At 38.2% G+C, this 23,136-nt stretch overlaps 2 protein-coding genes and 1 non-coding gene across 15 annotated transcripts in view; 1 reads left to right on the top strand and 2 right to left on the bottom strand.

Moving 5' to 3' along the window:
• PACC1 (proton activated chloride channel 1) overlaps nucleotides 1-2,084 on the top strand; it is a 44,330-nt gene extending 42,246 nt beyond the window's left edge. For 7 of the 8 annotated variants that reach the window (XM_003918786.3, XM_009199024.2, XM_021933357.2 and 4 more), the window contains one exon: nucleotides 631-1,531. In XM_003918786.3, coding sequence (XP_003918835.1) covers nucleotides 631-792 — 162 coding nt within the window. In that variant the 3' untranslated portion in view covers nucleotides 793-1,531. Of the gene's footprint in view, nucleotides 1-630 lie in introns of all 8 variants that reach the window. The other variant, XM_021933359.1, reaches the window with a different exon arrangement.
• Nucleotides 2,085-4,103: 2,019 nt separating this feature from the next.
• The window catches only part of PPP2R5A (protein phosphatase 2 regulatory subunit B'alpha), a 74,915-nt gene continuing 55,882 nt past the window's right edge, over nucleotides 4,104-23,136 (bottom strand). For all 6 annotated transcript variants that reach the window (XM_003918785.3, XM_009199023.4, XM_009199020.4 and 3 more), the window contains exons 5-13: nucleotides 19,839-19,969; nucleotides 18,475-18,534; nucleotides 17,381-17,489; nucleotides 16,630-16,683; nucleotides 9,017-9,067; nucleotides 8,628-8,747; nucleotides 8,413-8,540; nucleotides 7,181-7,282; nucleotides 4,104-5,331 (exon numbers count right to left, since the gene is read on the bottom strand). In XM_003918785.3, the coding sequence (XP_003918834.1) occupies nucleotides 5,199-5,331; nucleotides 7,181-7,282; nucleotides 8,413-8,540; nucleotides 8,628-8,747; nucleotides 9,017-9,067; nucleotides 16,630-16,683; nucleotides 17,381-17,489; nucleotides 18,475-18,534; nucleotides 19,839-19,969 (888 nt within the window). In that variant the 3' untranslated portion in view covers nucleotides 4,104-5,198. The remainder of the gene's footprint in view (nucleotides 5,332-7,180; nucleotides 7,283-8,412; nucleotides 8,541-8,627; nucleotides 8,748-9,016; nucleotides 9,068-16,629; nucleotides 16,684-17,380; nucleotides 17,490-18,474; nucleotides 18,535-19,838; nucleotides 19,970-23,136) is intronic.
• Nucleotides 12,703-12,837, bottom strand: LOC116272151. Its single transcript, XR_004180871.1, has one exon. It is a non-coding gene; the product is annotated as a small nucleolar RNA SNORA16B/SNORA16A family (small nucleolar RNA).

Consider the following 23,136-nt stretch of genomic DNA (forward strand, 5'->3'; position numbering starts at 1 on the left):
ATCACCCACTACCACTATTCATTATGGACTGGCAAGGCTTTGTATGAAGAGGGATGTGCAGAGGCTTATTGTATCAAGACAGGGGAGAAGGGCTTGCAGCTCGTTGGGTAAATGTGTGATAAAACATTTTTTAACCTACTATATTCAGTATGAGGTACCTATTATGGGCCAAGTGGAGCCCAGTACCCAAGGCATGCTGTACTCAGCTTCACAACAGTCTTTATATATAAACAGTGGTGGTATCACCATTTTTACATGTGAACACTGAAGTGCATACTAAAGTCACCCTGCTAAATTGAGCTTGGAAGTATTTTATTTGGGAGGCTGAGGCAGGCAGATCACAAGGTCAAAAGATCGAGACCATCCTAGCCAACATGGTGAAACCCCGTCTCTACTAAAAATACAAAAAATTAGTTGGCCATGGTGGCATGTGCCTGTAGTCCCAGTTACTCGAGAGGCCGAGGCAGGAGAAGTGCTTGAACCTGGGAAGCAGAGCTTGCAGTGAGCCGAGATCGTGCCACTGCATTCCAGCCTGGGCGACAAGAGCGAAACTCCGTCTCAAGAAAAAAAAAAAAGAATCAAGACTGAAGCAAACCAGTAATCCTATGTTTGTTTCTGTTTGCTTCACAGATAATCACTGCCAATCCTTGGAACACAATTGCTCTTCTCTGTGGCGCCTTCTTGGCATTATTTAAAGCAGCAGAGTTTGCCAAACTGAGTATAAAATGGATGATCAAAATTAGAAAGAGATACCTTAAAAGAAGAGGTCAGGCAACGAGCCACATAAGCTGAAGTCACCTCGCGTTGTTTATAGAACTGTCCACATCAATGGGAGTTGTCATCACTTCCACTTTGTAAACTGAGCTATCAACAATCCTGTACTCACTTGAAGAAATGGGGCCTTGCTGAGAGGAACAGCATGTCAAACTGGAACTTCTAACCTCGCCCCAAAAGAGGCCGTGTAGAGCCTAATAGAAGAGAGCTAATAGATAACCTACACGTTATTTAAATATTTAAATTATTAATAAACTTTCTAAAGAGCTGGCCAATGACTTTTTGAATAGGGTTTGTAGAAGATGCCTTTCTTCCTGTTTGGTTCATTGTATTGTATTAGGTTAAGCTCTACTAGGGTAATGAAGGCTCTACTTTTCACTTTTTAAAAGTAGACAAAAGAGTGTGATTTTCTTTTTCCAAAAATCCTATCAAGACGTGAAAGTCATGCTTCGGAGCCTATGCACTGTACACAGAGGCAAAACCCTATGACTTTGGCGTCGTCTGCCGTTGATGTCTAGCTTCTGACATGCTCTTTGATATATTAAATGTTAAATGAGACTTTAAAGCTACTAGAAACTAGTAATTAAGTTTCTTAATGGGCTGACTAGCCACCTACTTGTCTGGCTAGAATGTTTGTTGATGTATGAGTTTAGATTAACACTCAAAAGCACTAAGGACAGATGTACATACTAGGTGCCTACTCAGTGTATTTTGATGATTTCATTAACAGGTAAATAAAAGGTTAATACAAAAGGAATGAGTGTGACAGTATGCATATCTGCTCAATCATCGGGCACAATTATTTTCATTTGGTGACTTCCAAAGACAAAAAGGTAGTATGAGTCTGGACTCCCAAGATGGATGGATCTGACTCCCAAGGTATGTTCTAACTGCTTCCAGGGAAGGGTTTGTTAGGCATGGTGACTGATGGCAGGTGTCCAGGAAGAGTGACCTGATGCCCCTGAGTAAGCTGGGTTAACTCTTTACTGTGTCCACAAAACTACCCATCACCTGAGGAAGGGGGCACACGCAGTATGACTCTCAAAAAGCTTTTAGCCTAGCCTTTGACAGAGATGAGTATGCATTAAAAAAAAAAATCTATTTTTCACATTAAGGTTCTAAAAATTGTTTCTGGAGTTTTAAATTATCTCTGTGCCTGTTGCTTCATAGAGGACTTGGTAGCATTTTTTAAATTTTGTAATCTGGCTTCTGATAATCCAAAGGGAATAACTCAAATGTTTGAACAGGCATTTTAAATGGGAAGAAACTGTTTTTTGATTGAATGATTAAAAGCGAACTGTATAAAGAAATATTCCCTGCCACTTTTCTGCTCCACAGAAGCATGAGAATTCAAGTTTTAGCCTAGGTCTCTTTATAAAATCTTATTTTATTGCAGGGCAAATGCAAAGCCAGGCATAAAAGCTTACATTAACAGTACTGATAAAAAGGGGGGGGTATGTTTTTTTAAAGCCTGTCTAACAATCTGTCACTTTTATTTATTTTTTCTTTTCTTTGGAGACAGAGTCTCACTCTGTTGCCTAGGCTGGAGTGCAGTGGTGCTATCTCAGCTCATTGTAACCTCTGCCTCCCAGGTTCAAGTGATTCTCCTGCCTCAGCCTCCCGAGTAGCTGGGATTACAGGCACGTGCCACCTCGCCTGGCTAATTTTTGTATTTTTAGTAGAGACAGGGTTTCACCATATTGGCCAAGCTGGTCTCAAACTCCTGAGCTCAAGCAATCCACCCGCCTCAGCCTGCCAAAGTGCTGTGATTACAGGCGTGAGCCACTGTGCCCGGCCAGTCACTTTAATATTACTTAAATATCTAATAAAATTTGTTTCAATGAACATACTATATTCTCTATATTGTAGAAAGTTGAGGTCGGGCATGGTGGCTCATGCCTGTTATCCCACCACTTTGGGAGGCTGAGGCAGGTGGATCACCTGAGGTCAGGAGTTCGAGATCAGCCTGACTAACATGGTGAAACCCCATCTCTACTAAAAATGCAAAAATTAGCCGGGCGTGGTGGTGCGTGCCTATAATCCTAGCTACTTGGGAGGCTGAGGCAGGAGAATCACTTGAACCAAGGAGACCATGCCACTGCACCCCAGTCTGGGCAACAGAGCAACACTCCATCTCAAAAAAAAAAACCAAAAAACAATAGTCGAGAGACCTATTAAATGTGCTTTCATGTAAGCACATAATTAGGAAGTGAACGATTTTACCTTTTCAGAGAGAAAAACCTTTATTAGCTGTAACCTGTCAAAATCTACTCTGGTTGCTCTTCAGTAAAAGAAATATATCTTCTACAGAATAAGACATTTAGACATAACCTTCACTTTCTGGGAAGGCAGGTGCTTGCCTTTTCCTTCTGTTTTGTGTAGGATCATCATTTTTAACTGCTGTCTCCCAGCTGTCAGCAATACTGGCTGACCCTGGGTGAGTGTAGAGAATCTGGAAGGAACACCTTAACCTGATGGCCATGACAAGATGACTCTGCAATACCTACTACTTGAGAAAAATAAAATATGAGCTATTGTTGTAAAAGGAAGAATTCTGGTGTTCTTCCTTTTGGTACAGTGCTTTCATGATGACCTGGGAGTAGTGTACACACCCTGTACTAGAGTTAATATTAAAGCAGAAGTAAACATCAGTAGTGGATAACACTTTATTACAATAATGTCTGATTTCTTTTTTTTATGAGACAGAATCTTGCTCTGTCACTCAGGCTGGAGTGCAGTGGCGCCATCTTGGGTCATTGCAGGCTCAAGCGATTCTCCTGCCTCAGCCTCACGAGTAGCTGGGATTACAGGCGCCTGCCAGCATGCATGGATAATTTTTATATTTTTAGTAGAGACAGAGTTTCACCATGTTGGCCAGGCTGGTCTTGAACTCCTGACCTCAGGCGCAGGTGATCAGCCCGCCTCGGCCTCCCAAAATGCTAGGATTACAGGCGCGAGCCACTGCGCCCAGCCAATAATATCTGATTTCTAACTGTGCCACAGGCTCCCTGCTCTTCACTAAAAGTGCTATTTATTATGGATTATGAAAAACTAGCTTCAAAGTAAATTAAACCTATCCTGTTAACATACAAGGACATGAAAGATGATGGAAGGATATCCTAGAACTTAGAATTTTATGCAAATGTTCTGTAAAACATATTTTGGTAAAGGGCTAGAAGACTCAACCTTGGCACACAATCTTCCTATTTTTAAATTAGACTTCATCCCACAATTTGTCTTAAAAGTTTCTATAAATATACATATGTATGTAAAAAGGGGGGCAGACTTCTGTATGCCTAAGCTTAGAGCTAAAAGAAGCAAAGATGACATAAGGCAAAATACAAACATAGACTTTATTAAATGCTGCTCAATCCCCCAATGAAGATCTTTCATTACAAAACAGTTTTCCACACAACTGCAAGTTAAGAGATTGGAATGGTACTCTGATAACAAAAGATGTGAGAAATACTTGACCAAGTAAAAACATACAAGACCTCTATATAGTCAACCTTTTCAGAGCTCTACAGAGGAAGCCTACTGCATTTCCTTAAATAAAGCCAGGCAGTGACAACTAGTGCTCTGTATCACCACACTGTGGGACTCAAAGCCTCCATCCCTGGGTCAGGAGGGACTAGGTGAAGGGCTGGTCGTGAGGACTGGAAAGGCCCTGCCTTCAGCCTTTGAGAGGAAGAGGAGGAATGAATTGAGAGGCAAGCTGGGTAATTCACCTGAGCTGCCTCTACCCATCTGTTACCACTCTGGGGAATTGCAGAGGAAGGGGGATATTCATGAGGAACAATCTGAAGAATTTTGGTTTACTTTCCCAGCTTTTATTTATATTTTGTGCTTTAAAAAGCCTGGAGATTTAAGGTTTTGCCTAAATTCCAGAGTACAGTAATATATTTATTGAGGGAGGGGTTAGGGCAGGTAATTCCCCCCATCATATTTCTGGGTGAGACAAAGAGAAGGGTAAGGATGATACCTTAGTTTTATTTTAGGAAGTATTCTTTTTCCTAGGATGTAACTAAGGTTTGCAGCAGTGTGAAAAGCACATTATAAAAGGGAAAAATATACAGAGCAGACTACCATATCTATGTGCAACACAATCAAAGAAGAATTCAAGTCATAATTCTTACCACTCCCATAATTATCTCACTCATATCATAGATGATAAAATTCATTCATTTCTGTGAAACTTCAGAAGTGACACAATAAATCCAATGATTAGACAATGGTTACAATATACTGTGGCCATGATACAGCACAGGGCTACGTTTAGTCCATATATTTTTCCATTTACAGTTGCCAGAAAAAAATTGGCCTTTTAATTATATTATACTGATGAGGTTTGTTTTGTAATTTTTACATATTTCAAAAAAGCATACAAAACTGTGCCTATCCGGCAGAGGTGGGAGGCTTTTTTTTTATTCGGCACTTGTATTGCTGAGAATACTGTGCATGTTGTAAGCACTATTCTGTTTTTCTAGAGCTTTCTTTAGCTTTAGCTCCTCTAATTTTTTCCATAATTCTTCACGTTCCAATTCCTTCTTTTTCTCTCTGTAGATAAACCAAAAGTTTTGTAATCAGAAATTATTTCAGAACCCAAAGAGAGGTGCTGTTTGACAGCTTACTGGAGAACACATTACTCACCCACATTTCACTTAAATCTGTCTGCTAAAGCTTTGGAGTCCACTTACCTGGAGCACCTAATTTCTTCTTGTCACTCTCCTAAATGTACGGAGTCTGCATCTTCTGTACCAGCTAGACATTACTACTTGCTTTCTGTCCCCTACACATTATCACTACAACACTGTGCTTTATAGTCAACAAGGTACTTACACGTTAATTTTCTCATGTTAACATCTTGCAGTTGTAGTAGTCCAATCACTATTACAAAGGCTGAAGGGGCTGGCCACTAGGTCAGTAGGAAGCACTTCCTTCACACCAGGCAGAAGCCACATCATTTTTGCCACTAACAGCCACATCTCTAGCCACTAACCAGTTTGTATCTTACTATGTCCTATCTTTTACATGTCAAATGAAAATTTTAGTTTCAGTAATCTCTCTATAAAACAAAATGAAAGTCAAAATATTTCATACGTCGTTTCAACTACTTAATTTCAGTTCTAAGGAAAACATTTCCGAATAACTTGGACCAGTCTATTCTGAAAGGCTACATGAACATGTAAAACATAGGCTTATAATTCTGCAGTTATGAGTTAAAAGGACAAATCCTTTTAAAGGATTTGCTGATTTATGCAGATAAGAAAAATTGATTATATTCTTAGTCATGTGAAATACGTATTTTTCAAATACAAGTTTCCTATGATCCTAGTCATCTTATTTTTCTTCCCATTGCTTCCTAAGGCTCAAAACATGTACTTAATTTCTATTCCTGCCTGAATGCTGCTATTTAAAGCAAATAATGCATAGAGTTAGTTATTAATGGGCTAGATAGCTTTGAAGAAAGGCTATCCATTTTCTACTTTAAGATAACCATAACTAGGAACTTGTCAAAATAGATGAGCTTTTCTAAACAGAACAGGTAATATGCTTACTAGAAGTAAATGGTAACTATTATCCTCAAATGATGGGTGGGCTCAGGTACACTGGTTACTAACCACTTAAGTTTAAGAAAGCGCTTCTTGAGTTTGAAGTAAACATATGAGAAGAAAGTAATTTTTGAAAGATTATCTTATAGTAATTTATGAAATTCTCAAAAAGAAGTAATCACTAAGCCATGTTCCTAAAGGCTGATATATGCTAACATTTATACTCTAAAATATTTATTATTGCAAGGAACAATATATTAATAGTACCCTAAGCCATATCATTATGTGAATTCCCTCTTCCCAAAGAAGAACTATGCTGACATTAAAATACCACCTTCTGTTAATCCATAGCCTAAGAATTACCTACTGCTAACAAAGAACACTTGAAAAGTAAAGCTCACTCCTCTGGAAGCCCACGTGGACAAAAAGGATTTCCGTAAATGCATGGATTAAAAAATCAAATTGTACAAATTGATATTTAAAATTCAGCATAAATTATATTTCATATGCAGATGCTAACAGACTGAGGAAATCTAAGGCTCAGAATGAGATAAACAGGATTTATGATCCACATTAAAATCATAATCTAACCATTAGAGGAAGTAAATTATGTAACTACCCTCAAAAATAGATGTTACTGCTTTTTCTGCTTTAACAAATTTATAAAAATACTGGGGCTAGTTTATCTGGAAATGACTTATGTGTTAAGAGACTTTCACATTGTAATTTTTACTATAAGGTAATTAACTTCTTAAATATCAAAATCTGAACTGAGAGCAGATACCTTCCTGAACTGAATCACATTCAACTAACATAAAATGTAGAGAAATTTTGTAATTCAAAATATCAAATACCTCTGTCTTTCAGCTTTGTATGAGCTAGTAAGGTCATCGAAAAGCTTGCCATTCATTTCCATTAGGGTTTTCAGCACATTGTATACCAGTGCTACAATGGTCCTGAAATGAAAATGAGCCAGTCCTGAGTTATGATACTGCTAACAGAGAGGAAATGTTAACACTATGGTCTCTAAAATGGTTTAAAGGTTGGCTGATTCATTTAATCCATTTTAGAGATGATAAAACTGAGGCTCAAGAGGTTTGTAATATGCTCAAGGTCATACAGCAAGTGGTGGTAGAGAGAGTCTAAGAAAAATCTTTTCCACTTTATCATGCTTAAACTGTAGTTAAAAATGTTCACTATAGTTATCTTCATTTCTGCTTTACAGTCTCATGTCTGAAATCCTGAGTAACAACATTAAAAGATGAAAAAGATCCAATTACCAAAACTTATAAGAAAAGTAGAAAGCCAGATAAGGATGTTAAAGAAGTTAGAATATATTACCCTTAGCACTTCGGCTTTCCCCTAGGACAGTGCCACTTATAGAGCTGAGACTATATACTGGGAGCAGACCAACACAACTCTGCATTAACGAAGTAGTTTGTGCATCCTCTGCAAATGTTCAGTTGGTCTCTCCAACAGGGTTTCACCACACTCTGGTGCAGAATGGTATACCAGATAGTCCACCCTCCAGGGAGATTTGCAATTTTAAATTGATATGAAGGCTGGGCACAGTGGTTCATGCCTATAATCTCAGCACTTTGGGAGGCCAAGGTGAGATCATCACTTGAGATCACGAGTTTCAGTCCAGCCTGGGCAATATACTAAGACCTCAAGTGTCCAAAAAAATAAAAATAAAAATTGGCTGGGTATGGTGGTGTACACCTGTGGTCCTAGCTACTCGGGAGGCTGAGGCAGGAGGATTGCGTGAACCCAGGAGTTTGAGGCTATGGTGAGCTATGATCACACCATTGCACTCCGGCCTGGGCAACAGAGCAAGACTGTCTCTAAAAAAAGTTAAAAAATAAATTGACATTAAGACCACATATTGAAGAACATACACACATTTATAACTTGATAAAGGTATATGTATATAAAATACAAAACAGAATACAACTGATGTTAACCTTGGAGTAACTTCGAAATCTGTAATAGGTTTCAGGTATGAGTTAGGAAATCAATGACAAAAAGGTTTAAAAAAAAATAAAGAAAGAAAAATAAAAATACGACCTATATAAAAGATACTTACGGATTCCAGTGTTCTTTGGAAATTTTGTACAAACTGGCAAACATAATTGGCAGAATTTTATCAATGTTCTCCTCAATCAAACTAAGAATATATTCATTATTCCAGAAGTACAATGCCCTTTCTGCAACCTAAAAAAAGACATTTAGAGAAATGTCAAAACTAAAATAGGAAAGAAATACTAGTGTAAAGTAAGGGCTTCACTGAAAACATCATACCTGAAAATGAGAACTGGATACACACTTGGATATCTGCTTGAAAAGTGGCTCTTCAATTTTTTTGAACTGTGTTGGTTCAATGACATCTAAGATTTCTTCAATTTCTCCTAAAAACATCACCTAGGTTAAAAAAATTTTATTTTAAGAAACATGATAAATTATGTGAAACTAATATAGAAACCATACAAATGAGAAGGTTAATCTGCAGAGTATACAATGGGCAAAAAAAATGTCTGGGTGGCACAGAGTTTCTTATAGCACAGGTCTTCTACCAAGTCTGTGTACATCTCCCGCTCGTTAGCAACAGCAATACAGCCAGCCCAAAGCAGCACAGCCCTGGGATTGACAAGTTCTAGTAAAATGCACTACATTTAGTGAACAAAACCCACCTCTTTCTGACTGCAGGTTTTTGGCCAAAATTTCAGCAGTCCTCTGATCACCTGCGAAAAAGAAAAAGTTTAGCGTGAATTTAACAATGAAGCTAGTTAATCCCAGGGTATTTTCCATAGCTATGATTATATCAACACTCATTCTGAAGTAAATCAATATTGCTTAATATATAAGTGTATAAGCAGACTTTCTGCTCAGCTTTAGAATTTTATTAATTCAACAAATATTTACTGAGTGCCTACTATGTACTAGATACTGTTCTAGATGCTAGGGACACACTGATGTGTAAGATAGATGAGGTCTCTGGTTTTCATAGAGCTTACATTCTAATGGAGCAAGACCAATGCAAGTGATCAATTAAACACATAAAAATTTAATAGTATGTGCTGCTACTTTTTTTTTTTTTTTTTTTTTTGAGACAGAGTCTCGCTCTGTCGCCCAGGCTGGAGTGCAGTGGCCGGATCTCAGCTCACTGCAAGCTCCGCCTCCCGGGTTTATGCCATTCTCCTGCCTCAGCCTCCCGAGTAGCTGGGACTACAGGTGCCCACCACCTCGCCCGGCTAGTTTTTTGGTATTTTTTAGTAGAGACGGGGTTTCACCGTGTTAGCCAGGATGGTCTTGATCTCCTGACCTCGTGATCCGCCCGTCTCGGCCTCCCAAAGTGCTGGGATTACAGGCTTGAGCCACCGCGCCCGGCCAGTATGTGCTACTTCTAAGAAAATAAAGGAAAATACAAATTGGTGGGGTAAGAGAGGGAGGTTATTTTAGGGAGAAACCTTAAGGAACAGATGATTCCTGTTATTTAAACCAGTATGAAGCACAAAAAAGAGCCGGACAGCTTCCCAGTCTATTTCATGGCTAGTACAATCTTTATAACCAGAATACAATGAAACAAAAGAGACTATTTTTATTTATTTATTTATTTTGAGACGGAGTCTCACTCTGTCGCCCAGGCTGGAGCGCAGTGGTGTGATCTTGGCTCACTGCAACCTCAGCCTCCTGGGTTCAAGCAATTCTCTGCCTCAGCTTCTCGAGCAGCTGGCATTACAGGCGCCTGCCACCACACCTGGCTAATTTTTGTATTTTTAGTAAAGACAGGTTTTAACATCTTGACCAGGCTGGTCTTAAACTCCTGACCTTGTGATCTACCAGCCTCGGCCTCCCAAAGTGGAGACTATTTATTTAAATAAACATAGTTGAAAACATTTGCATTAAACTGAATCACAATAGAAGAATGCTATATGCCTAATTATAACATTCCAGAAATGCCAGGATGGTTCGATTCATAGGTTAAAGGGGGAAATAAAAAACAGATCATTTTAAAAGATTTTCAAGTCATTTGACATTTTTAATTAACTATATATTCTGATAAAAAAAATTAGTAAGCTAGAACTAAATGAATTTATCAGAAACCACCAGTAATCATTCTATACAATGATTTATTAGAGACAGGCTGTAAAACCACCTAGGCCTGGTGGTTTTGTGGAAGTAGATCTTTGACAGCTTTTTAGGTTACTTTATAGTCTGTCTGGTCCAGTAATGTGGAACACTAATTCAAATTAAAATTGAGAAGAATATTGTTTTGGAGATAATCCAGTAAGATAACAATGTGATGAATAATGTTGGAAAGGAATACCAGAATTACAATTACTTGTGTAAATATATATTTATATATCCCCTAAAACTTAAAAAAAAAAAAAAAACCTGCAAGTTACTAGAGTAGGAAAATTCAGTATGTGGCCACATTAAAAAATATGTATATAAAAATCAATACCTTTATAAAACATCAGTAAAAATCAGATGAATAATAAAAAAGGTACTTTTCATAAGAACTGTAATGTGCATAAAGAATAAATTTGCAAGAAATATTTAAGACATACGGAGAAAAGTATAAAACTTTACTGAAGATCATAGAAGATTACAAATACAGTTATATGTCATTTAATGATGGGGATACGTTCTAAGAAATGTGTCGTTAGGCAATTTCATCATTTAAACATCATAGTGTGTACTTACACCTAGATGGTATGGCCTACTACACACCTAGACTGTATGGTGTAGCCTTTTGCTCCTAGACTACAAACCTGTACAGGATGTTCTTGTACTGAATACTGTAGGCACTGTAGGCAGTTGTAACAACAGTATTTGTGTATCTAAACACAAAAGGTACAGTAAAAATATAGCATTATAATCTTAAGGGATCACCATTTTTCTTTCTCTTTCTTTTGGAATCACCATTTCTCTCTCTCTCTCTCTCTCAACATTTCTCTCTCTTTTTGATGAGGCCTCACTCCGTTGCCTAGACTGCAGTGCAGTGACATGATCAGAGCTCACTGTAACCTTGAACTCCTAGGCTTAAGTGATCCTCCTGCCTCAGCCTCCCAAGTAGCTGGGACTGCGGGTGTATGCCACTGCACCTGGCTAATTTTAATTTTTTACTTTTTGTAGAGACGAGGTCTTGCTCTGTTGCCCAGGCGGTCTTAAAGTCCTGGCTTCAACCAATCCTCCTACCTTGGCCTCCCGAAGTGCTGGGATTACAAGCATGAGCAACCATGCCCAGTTCCATTTTTCTTTCTTAAGAGACAGTCCAGTCTTGCACTGTCGGCCAGGCTGGAGTGCACTGGTGTGATCACAGTTCACTGCAACCCCCTAGGCTCAAGAGATCCCCCTACCTCAGCCTCCCAAGTAGCTGGGAATACATTCCTAAGCCACCACGCCTGTCTCGGACTGCCATTTTATATGTAGCCTGTTATTAAACCAAACATCATTATGCAGCACATGACTGTAAATAAGTGAGGTGGTTCAATATTGTGCAGATATTATTTTTCCTGTACTTGATTTATAAGTAAATTTAATATAATTTCAATCAAATGCCAATTGAATTATTTTTTGGAACTAGAAACATTTATTCTAAAATCCATAAATATAAGCAAATGACAACAATTGTTTTTTTGGTGGAGGGAGTTAATAGAACAGAACCTATATTATGGATATCAGCAACTAAAACAAGATGATATTGGCAAATAAATGGAGAGAAAAGATATATATGAGTATCTAGACATACTCATGTATGTATGAGTTTTAATATATGACAAAGGTGGCCTTTCAGTTCCATGGGAAACAGTGGTGGTCCTGGGACAGGTAGCTCACTATTTAGAAAGGAAAAATGTAACAGGCTCCTTTGGTTGGCAGCCTTTTATGATGACCTCGAGGATGAGCTTGTTTCCTGTCCTCACACCCTTGTGTAATCCCCTCTCCTTAAGTGTGAGCTGTCTAGTGTGACTTGCTTCTAACCAACAGAATGTCACTTCATGAGTAAGTTACAAAAGATTGTGACTTCTGTCTTACTACTAGACTCTTACTGTCTTGGCTTTGATGAAGTAAGGTGCCATGCTGGAGAAACCTAGGTGACAAGGATCTGAGGGCGGGCTCTAGCCAACAGCCAGCCAGGATCTGAGGCTCTCAGTCCAACATAACATGACAAACTGAATTCTGCCAACATACATGTGAACTTAGAAGCAGATCCTTCCCCATCTGACACTTTATATGAGACCCAATTTCTGGCCAACACTCCAACTGAAGCTTTGTAAGAAACCCTGAAGCAGAGAGCCCACCTAAGCCATGACCAGATTCTTGATTCACAGCAACTAAGGCAACAAATGCTTGTTATTTTTCCTCCCAATGGAACTATATTTTCCCAAAATGTTGCAGATCAGTTACAGCAAACAGAACTGTGACCATCACGGAAAACTGTCACTCTCGGCTTCTTTTTGACCACAGCAGCTACATGGAAGCAGCTGCAGCTTTGATAAAGGCCATAAATGCTTGCTATTTTAAGCCAATAAATTTTGTGATCATTTGATATGCGTAATTGAAAACGAATGCAGGCCAGGCATGGTGGTTCAGGCCTGTAATCCCAGCATCGATCCTGAGATCGATACCAGCCTGGGCATCATGGTGAAACCCCATCTCATCTCTACCAAAAATACAAAAAAAAATAGCTGGGCATGGTAGTGCATGCCTCTAGTCCCAGCTACTTGGGAGGCTAAGGCAGGAGGCTCACCTGAGCCTGGGAGGTCAGGGCTGCTGTGAGCCACAATCATACTACTGCACTCCATCCTGGGTGATGCAGTGAGCTCCTGTCTCAAAAAAAAAAAAAAAAACAACCCAAAACACAAACAAAAAACCCAAATGCAGTTCCTTACCCTCATCATACACAAATTTCAATGTCGGATAGTACTGAATAATGAACAGTGGGTTGACTAGTGGCCCCCAAAAAGATGTCAATGTGGGCCAGGTGCAGTGGCTTACAACTATAATCCTAGCACTCTGGAAGGCTGAGGCAGGCAAACTGCCTGATTTCAGGAGTTCGAGACCAGCCTGGGCAACATGACGAAACCCCGTCTCTACTAAAAATACAAAAAAAACACAACTAGCCGGGCGTGGTATTGCGCGCCTGTTATCCCAGCTACTCGGGAGGCTGAGGCACGAGACTGCTTAAATCTGGGAGGTGGAGGTTGCAGTGAGCTGAGATCGTGCCACTGACTGCACTCCAGCCTGGGCAACAGAGTGAGTCTCTGTCTCAGAAAAAAAAAGAAAAGAAAAAGATAAAAAAATTATTTTGGGGCTCAAGTTAGATTTTCTTGGAATAAGAAAGGTGTTTTGTTTTGTTTTGCTTGTTTTATAAAAATGCAGCTTTGCGTGGAAGGAAAGGTTTACACTGCCAAAGAAATGAAAGTTTTGAAAGTCATGCCGACTCTTCATTTTTTTCCTCTTTACATGGAAACTTAGCTATAATGAATATTTAGTTAATTCTTTCACCCTGTACTTTTTTTTTTTTTTTTTTTTTGAGATGGAGTCTCACTCTGTTGCCCAGGCTGGAGTGTAGTGCTGTGATCTCCGCTCAGTGCAACCTCCACCTCCTGGGTTCAAGCCATTCTCCTGCCTCAAGCAATTCTGCCTCAGTCTACCAAGTAGCTGGGATTACAGGTGCCCGCCACCACGCCCGGCTAATTTTTGTATTTTCAGTAGGGATGGAGTTTCATCATGTTGGCCAGGCTGGTCTTGAACTCCTGATCTCAGGTGATCCGCCTGCCTCAGCCTCCCAAAGTGCTGGGATTACAGGCTTGAGTAATAAATGAACAAAAGCTCTGAGCTAGTTATAACTTGTAGAAAGCTTTGATATGAATGCTTGCTTTCCAGAAAATTAGTATTAAGGCTCAAACCCAAGTAATATGGCACTGGAATGGCCTATGTTAGAAACTGCAAGATCTCTGTATCGAGAGATCTTTATGAGTTGGAAAATATTTTCCTTTCTTAACCCGGGTATTTATCTTCCTCTCTCTCCTCATCCTGCTCCTATTTTCATTAACCCAGCTCAGCCAAGCCAGATAAAAGCTGAGTAACTGGCCATCATCCCTTGCCCTAATCGTCAAGTGCTTTTGTGTTTTTTTTTGGTGCAATCTTGGCTCACTGCAACCTCCGCCTCCAGGGTTCAAGTGATTCCTGTGCCTCAGCCTCCCTAGTAGCTGGGATTACAGGCACACACCACCACGCCCAGCTAATTTTTTTTTTTTTAAGTAGAAATGGGGTTTCACCATGTTGGTCAGGCTGATTTTGAACCCCTGACCTCAGGTGATCCGCCTGCCTCAGCCTCCCAAAGTGCTGGGATTACAGGCATGAACCACTGTGCCCAGCCTCTATCTTCCATTCTTTAAAAATAAATCACCTGTCTTACTTGTCCACCCCAAATTAATTAAAATTTTATTTGTATACTATTTACCAAGCATGAACCATGACTTTTCAATATGTGTTATTATGGGTTTTCTTTTTCTCAATTCTAATGGGAGTTATCATGGATTTGTATTAAGGTTTTACTTTTTTCTTTTTTTTTAAGACAGTCTCACTCTGATGCCCAGGCTGGAGCACACTGGTATGAGCTCAGATCACTGCAACCTACGCCTCCTGGATTCAAGCAATTCTTGTGCCCTCACTATCTGAGTAGCTGGGACTGTAGGCCTGTGCCACCATGCCCAGCCAATTTTTGTATTTTAACTAGAGACAAGGTTTCACCATGTTGGCCAGGCTGGTCTCAAACTCCTGGCCTCAAGTTATCTGCCTGCCTCAGCCTTCCAAAGTGCTGGGATTACAGTTGTGAGCCACTGCACACCCAGCCAAGTTTTAATCAACTTCAGAGGTTTATGTGGTTTCATTTGTAAATATATGGTTTTTAATTCTCCTGAATTTTCTTTAAAAACTGTTTACAGCTAGCTGGGCGTGGTGGCTCATGCCCATAATCCCAGCACTTTGGGAGGCTGAGGTGGGCGGATCATGAGGTCAGGAGATGGAGACCATCCTGGCTAACACAGTGAAACCCCGTCTCTACTAAAAATACAAAAAATTAGCTGGGTGTGGTGACGGGTGCCTGTAGTCCCAGCTACTTGGGAGGCTGAGGCAGGAGAATGGAGCGAACCCAGGAGGTGGAGCTTGCAGTGAGCCGAGATCACACCACTGCACTCCAGCCTAAGTGACAGAGCGAGACTCCGTCTAAAAAAAAAACAAAACAAAACTGTTTACAGCGGTTTCTAGAAAACACTGTAAATCTAGAAGTAAAAAAAACTAAAAAAATTAAGGAGTAGAAAAATATCTTTTGTTCGATTACACAAAGTTCAAGTGAAAGGGAGAATACTAAATATATAATTTTTTCAAGCATCCCTAGGGATAGTCGGAGAAGGCTCATAATATAGTAAAAATACATATATATTTTAGTTTAATCCTTCAAACCCTTTGCTATTTACTAAATATTCATTAGGCTGCTGCTAAAGTGATTGTGGCTTTTGCCATTACTTTTAAATCTTTTAAAAGCACCAACCTAATACTAGGTAAATATTTAGATTTAACATGCCTAGAAAGCATTCTCTCAAAATACTTATACTTCACCAAGGTTAAAAAGTTTTCTATGCTTTTATACTTTTCTGTTTCCCCCTACTTCATCTTTTGTTTTTCTTGAATCCTCAGTAAATTTTCATAACTAATTATGTTTTCACTCTCTCCTGAATTTTCATTCTAGAGGCAAATAACAGTAGAATTAAAAGACTAAGTTGCCTTGCTGGTTCATAAACAACTTTTATTCCAAGATTACATCTTAAATCACCAAAAGCAAGGAAATGTTTTCTATCCCTATCAAGTGGTTTATCGTTAATGAGTGGCAAAAATTCTATTATTAAAAACAAAACAAAATTCAAGGGAGTAGTAGTTTTGGGACCCTCGAAGTATGCTTTAATTCCAGAAGGTGAATGAAGATTTAAAAGATTATTGGTGAAGACAGTATGCATATAAAATTTCACTGTGGTCATCTGATCCTATCATTGTACATCTTAACTACTACATATTAATAGTAGTCTATATTTTGGTTATTCAAGATATATAACCATGAGAACTCTCCCCTCCTAACGCCTTCTTTGAATGCAGATTAATCTCACATTTCTTCTTCTAAATGATTTTAGCTTAAGGTACATTATTTTACTTAATAACTATAAAGGCTATAAAAAGAAAGCTACAATGAAATGCTATTAATGCAGACCAAAAACATGAAAATACATAGAACACTTACTGGCTCTGTTAGTGTTGTATCTTTCTCCAGGAACTGTACGACACAATATGCTAGCTAAAAGGTAAGGGACAGTTTATAAATATTACTGAGTGAGATAACATTTAATAATGTAGGATTTTTTTATATTTAGCCAATATTTTTTAGACTACCTCATTTTGATAAATTATTTTAATACATAAAAATATACTCACAATTGTGAATGAAATTGTGAAATACCTCAGTCATGAAACTATACTCACAATTGTGTAACTTTTTAGCCTTGAAAGTAACTTCAAGTTTAAAAAAGATTTTTTGCAGTAATTTCTGACTATAAAGTTAACTGAAGTAAGACTAGAGCTAACAATTTAGTTTTTCAGCATGTTTCTACATATACACCTATGCTGATATATTATTCTCTAAATATTAATAGAAGAGACCAAAATCTCTCTAACTAGGTCTAGGTTATTGCAGCTGGAAGAAACATTCTGTAGATATGTGGGATTTATTGGAAGTCACATATTAGGTCAAGGCCTGGACTAAAATATGAGGAAAGTATGTATCTTACACTTAAAGTGTAAGTGTAGATATAGAAATTAAATAATTGGTCTTAACAACTAAATATTTTAAAATGATAACAAAAATTTGCTTTGGGTAATTTTGTAAGCAAATTGCTTATACTTAAAACTGTCATCTCAATATTTCTCAATTTCTCTGCCTTTATATTTGCCTTTGAAATAATATTCATTTCATTTGAAATTTTTCTGAAACTTACCTGAGCATGAAACAAAGCTAATCCTTTTGCAGTATGCATAGGAATAAGAACCTTCATTAGAAATTGTTTATGTTCTGCTTTCAGTGGCAATGCAAAGCCATTGATAATACTGGAGGGAAAAAAAGGCAGGGGAAGGGTTAAGTAGTTACTACTTTGTTTCTAAAAGCTGTCATATCCATGAGTACATAAGGAACAGTGCTCTGTTTCAATCCTGGTGTTGTATGACCGTTCATCTTCAAACTACTTTAGGAAGACTATTACTATGAAGTCTGTTCCTCTAAGTCATTTGATGATTCCAAAAGAAAATTAGGACTGTCAGTTAATTCCCAAGTAATTTCTATCTTTATTTTCTATCAAACCTGTCACTTTATGCGTTGTTGCCTTTATTTTCCCCCCCAAGGCCCCAGGAGAGTCAGTATCATATTGTTAGAACGTTCAATATTTTCTGAAGTAAATGGGTACTTTTTCTTACTTTGTTGGATAATCTGAAATTAAGAAGTAGTTCTCTCCACAATCATTTTCTACTATTAATAAAGGAAACTAAAATCATTCTCTAAATAGTAACAGAAGGGTCTAAAATTCTCTTAATACTAATACGTAGTGAATAAAGAAGGCAAAGTGTTATGGCAAAAGGTAATAAGAATTCAGTTGAGGCTGGGCGTGGTGGCTCACGCCTGTAATCCCAGCACTGTGGAAGGCTGAGGTGGGTGGACTGCCTGAGGTCAGGAGTTCAAGACCAGCCTGGCCAACATGGTGAAATTCCATCTCTACTAAAAATAAAAATACAAAAATTAGCTGGGCGTGGTGGCAGGCGCATGTAATCCCGGCTACTCAGGAGGCTGAGGCTGGAGAATTGCTTGAACCCGGGAGGCAGAGGTCACAGTGAGCCGAGATCGCGCCATTGCACTCCAGCCTGGGCAACAAGAGTGAAACTCCAACTCAAAAAAAAAAAAAACAAAAAAAAAACTTCAGTTGAGAAACTATGGGCTCTACATTTAAACTCTAAAATATGACATAATTTCTCCAACCCCAGCTAAGATTTTAATACATAAAACATTCAAAGTTACTTCTTAGAACAAAAAAACCTGACCTACCTTCCTAATATTTCAAGAAGTTCAGCAACACCATTGAAATGTTCTGTTTCATATATAAACCTGAATTTAAAATAAAGACAGATGTAATCAAAATCAAACTTCAGAAAACTAAGAGAAACAGGCAGGAGGGTGAAGAAATCAATCCAAAGGACAGCTATTAGAAACACACAAGCATGTTTTGGGTCTTATCAGCTCTTTTGCCCCAAACCAATTAATTCATATCAGTCTTACAAAAGAAGATCTGTTTCCTAATGAACTACATATGCCTTTGCCAAAACTTGCCATATGTGAAGATAACAGATTGTCATTTCACCTGGAATATTCAACTTAATTTATAAGAAAGATAAGTTTTCTCAAAGAAATACTTTTTAAAATAAGAAACCTCTAATTATAGGGAAATCCAAGAGAAAAAGGCCCATATGTAATAAAGCCATTTTTAATCAGAATTTCTTTAAACCTCTAACTATATAGGCTGCATAGCTTTCCAAGATTAGGGTTGCCTTTAAAGCAGGGAGACATAAATAGAATAGGGTAGATATTTGAAATGGGCTTAGGAAGTGATGACAGAGAACTGGAGAAGGATACTCACTCTAGAGAAGGCAGGTATTACTCATCTCTAATTGTTGCAATGTGGGAATAGTAACCAAATTTTGCCAGATCTTCAATTAATTAAAACAAACCAAACCTTAAATGTGGGTGTTGTTATGAAATCTCCTGATCTGAAGCAACTACTTAACAGATTAATATTTATAAAGTACACTTGGCTCTCTGTATCCACAGGTTCCATATCAGTGCATTCAATCAACTACAGATCAAAAATATTTTTTAAAAATAAATACAAATTTAAAATATAGAATAACATATATTTGCATAGCATTCACACTGTATTATTATAAGTAATCGAGAGATAAAGTATACAGGAGGATGTGTGGACGTTATATGCAAATACTATGCCATTTTATATAAGGGACTTTGGATTTTAGTATTAGCAGGGGCCTTGGAATCAGTCCCTCACAGATACTGAGGGATGACTACAAGCAAATGATAGGCCCCACATAAGAGGATTGCTTGAGTTCAGGAGTTCAAGACCAGCCTGGGCAACATAGTATACAGACCTTGTCTCTACTAAAGTCAAAAAAATTAGCCAGGCGTGGTGGTGCACACCTGTCGTCCCACTACTTGGCAGGCTGAGAGAGGAAGATTGCTTGAGTCTGGGAGATGGGGGCTACAATGAGCTATGTTCTCACCACTGCACTCCAGCCTGGATGACAGAGTAAGACCCTGTCTCAAAAAACAAAGACAACTTGAATATAAGAAGATATGTAGGAGGAAGAAGTGCAATATACAATAAATGATTAATTTACCTGAGGAAAATGTTGTTAATTTGTTTTCTGATGAATGCTCTTAATCCAAGAAATTTCCCATAAATTCGGTGCAGAACAGTCTTCAGGAAGTCACGTTCTCTGGGATCTTCACTATCAAAGAGCTCCAGGAGCTTTAAAAAAAATCTGAGAAATTACTTTTAAAAAATAATTGAGCTAAAGCTTTATTCTAATTTTGATTTGAAAGATTATCCATGACATCTTTTAAAAATTTTTTAGAGTTCTGCCTTACCACACTGACTTTATTCTTGCTAAGTAATGAAGTTGAGGAAAAGCTTAGAGAATATTTCTTCTCACTTATTTCACTTCAAAATATGACATTTACAATAAATATAAATATTTCAAAAAGTGGATTTTTCTTTACCTTCCCACTGATTTTAAAATTCCATCCTACTCTTGAATACTAAACAGGCTCACAATTTTGGAGTGTTAAAATTTGGGATTTTTAATGCTTTTTGAAAGTCAAAACTACATGGAAAATCTTTTAAGTTTTTAGATTGCAAGTCATCAAATAGTTTAAAAAAATCCATGTGTAAATGTATATTTCTAGTTTAATAGAAAGATGTACACATACTAAGACTACTTTTTGTGAATTTACAATAAATTCAAGATAGTTACCATGCCAACAGTTGAAAAATTAACGTTCAGTTATTAGGATAAAATATTGGCAGATACATACTAATAGAATAGAAATCAGATATAAAATAACACTAGAATAAAAGATGAGGCCAATTTTTTTTTTTTTTTTTAAAGACAGAGTTTTGCTCTGTAGCCCAGACTGGAGGGTAGTGATGCAATCACAACTCACTGCAGCCTCGACCTCCTGGGGTCAAGAGATCCTCCTGCCTCAGTCTCCCAACTAGCTGGGACTACAGACGCATGCCACCACGCCCAGCTAATTTATATATTTTGGTAGAGATGGGGTTTCACCATGTTGCCCAGGCTGGTCTCAAACTCCTAAGTTCAAGCAATCTGCCCTCCTCAGCGTCCCAAAGTGCCAGGATTATAGGCGTGAGCCACTATGACCAGTCTATAGCTTTTTCAGCTTAGCAAATAGCTAAAAAATTTTAAACCAGTTCCACAATCAGCACTCTCCTATACCTCAACTGGCCCAATCAGTGCACTCCTATATTCTGCACAACTTTTCAGCAAAACCTGAGAGAAGAGACTTTAGAAAAAGTTAAAGTCAAAATCTCAAATTTCCATTTACAATGGTAAAGAAACTTAATTTCCTCTGTCAAAAAAAACAGTATTATATTTTAAACATTGGATTTTCTTAGAAAAATATAAAATACTCTCTTTAGAGTACAAGTATCTGTAAAGCTGTCAAGGAATTTTATGTTCTGAACTTTCGTGTTTATAATTACAATAAAGATAGCAAGCTCTAAACCTCATCAGAAGTTCTTATTCCATTTTGTTTTGAATTATATATAATTGCTAACACATGCATCTGAAACCACAGTGGATGACTTAAGTCATATTTATATCTCCCAAAACAACTGACATACTTATAGTTTCCATTCTTTGTTTGCTAGGCTGTTGAGGCCCTCATGAGACTCCAGCAAAAAATATCTATGGAATATGAGAATTTTTGTTACTATACCTAATAAGTTCAGATCAAATTATTCTAATTAAAAATGGCAGCCAGGCAAAGTGGCTCTCAACTGTAATCCCAGCACTTTGAGAGGCCAAGGCGGGCAGATCACTTGAGGTCAGGTATTTGATACCGGCCTGACCAACATAGTGAAACCCTGTCTCTACTAAAAGTACAAACAAAAATTAGCCAGGCATGTCGGCACAGCTGCAGTCCCAGCTACTTGGGAGGCTCAGTCAGGAGAATCGCTTGAACCTGGGAGGCAGAGGTTGCAGTGAGCCAAGATCCAGCCACTGCACTCCAGCCTGGGCAACAAGAGAGAAACAGCCATATAAACTGCTAAAAGCAATTACTGGGCCCTAGCTTCTCAGATAATTCAAACATTTAAAGTAGAAGGTAGAAATAGATCCTGCTCCACCAGTTTTATTCTTGCTGCCCTCACACCACACACACAAAAAATAATACAGCAGCCCAAACACCTCAAGCTCTAGACTAACAAAGCACTAAGGCAACTGTTCCCCTCAACCTGTTATTGTATTAAATACAATTTCATATGGCATTACTAGACCTCCCTACTGTATCCCACACAAGAGCTGCACAAGGAAATAAACAGGCATTCATTTACAATTACCAAAATAACATAACTCCATTTAATCTAATTTTAGTCATGATTAAAATGTATATGTTACTGTTAATACACACCTAATATTTCTTTATAGTTTATGAATAGCTACTTCAATGGTTCAAGGAAATATTTTAGGCTGACAATGTTCTTCATTTATCAATCTTTCACAGCAACTGCTCAGAATACTTTATATGAGGTCAAGGGTAGTTACGAATGACCAAAAATGAGCTCTAAACATACCAAACTCACATTCGTAGAATCTTTATCATAGGGCACATACAAAGTAGTCTGAAGGATAGGAAAGGTCCTTGCAATGATTTTAATCCTGGCCTCAGCATCAAATTCCTAAAGAGGCCTGCATACTCAGGCCTAGAAAGGCTTAGTCTACTTCACAATTTTCTTTGGGGCCGGCCAATTCCATATAGTTAAAAAGGGGCCTTTAGGCCAGTGCAGTGCCTCACACCTGTAATCCCAGCACTTTAGGAGGCTGAGGCGGGAGGATCCCTTGAGGCCAGGAGTTCAAGACCAGCCTGGCCAACATGGTGAAACCCCATCTCTACTAGAAATAGAAAAAAAAAAAAAAAAAAATCAGCAGGGCATACCCGTGGTGCATGCCTGTAGTTCCAGCTACTTGGGAGGCTAAGGCAGGAGAACTGCTTGAACCTGGGAGGTGGAGGATGAAGTGAGCTGAGGTTGCACCACTGCGCTCCAGTCTGGGCAACAGAGCAAGACTCCCTCTCAAAAAAAAAAAAAAAAAAAGAGGCCTTTAAATTTTTGAAAAGGTTTTGAAAATAAAAATATATTCTTAGAAATTGTGAATATGTAGGTTCTAAAAATAACAGCTAATAACCAGTTTATATAAAGAAAAAAGGCATCACAATTAACTTTACCTCCTTATATTCTTAATGATTCCATTTTATCTGTGGTTTAGAAATTGGGTGGTGGGATGCTTAGGTGCAAAAAGGAAAGAAAAAGGGAAAGGTAATTGATACTTAATGACAGGAAAGGAGCCTAAAGCCCAAATTCCTCACAATGATTCTATTCCTTTTTTCCCCTGTCAT

The sequence above is a fragment of the Papio anubis genome, chromosome 1, assembly GCF_008728515.1.
Source record: "Papio anubis isolate 15944 chromosome 1, Panubis1.0, whole genome shotgun sequence".
Taxonomy (NCBI): domain Eukaryota; kingdom Metazoa; phylum Chordata; class Mammalia; order Primates; family Cercopithecidae; genus Papio; species Papio anubis.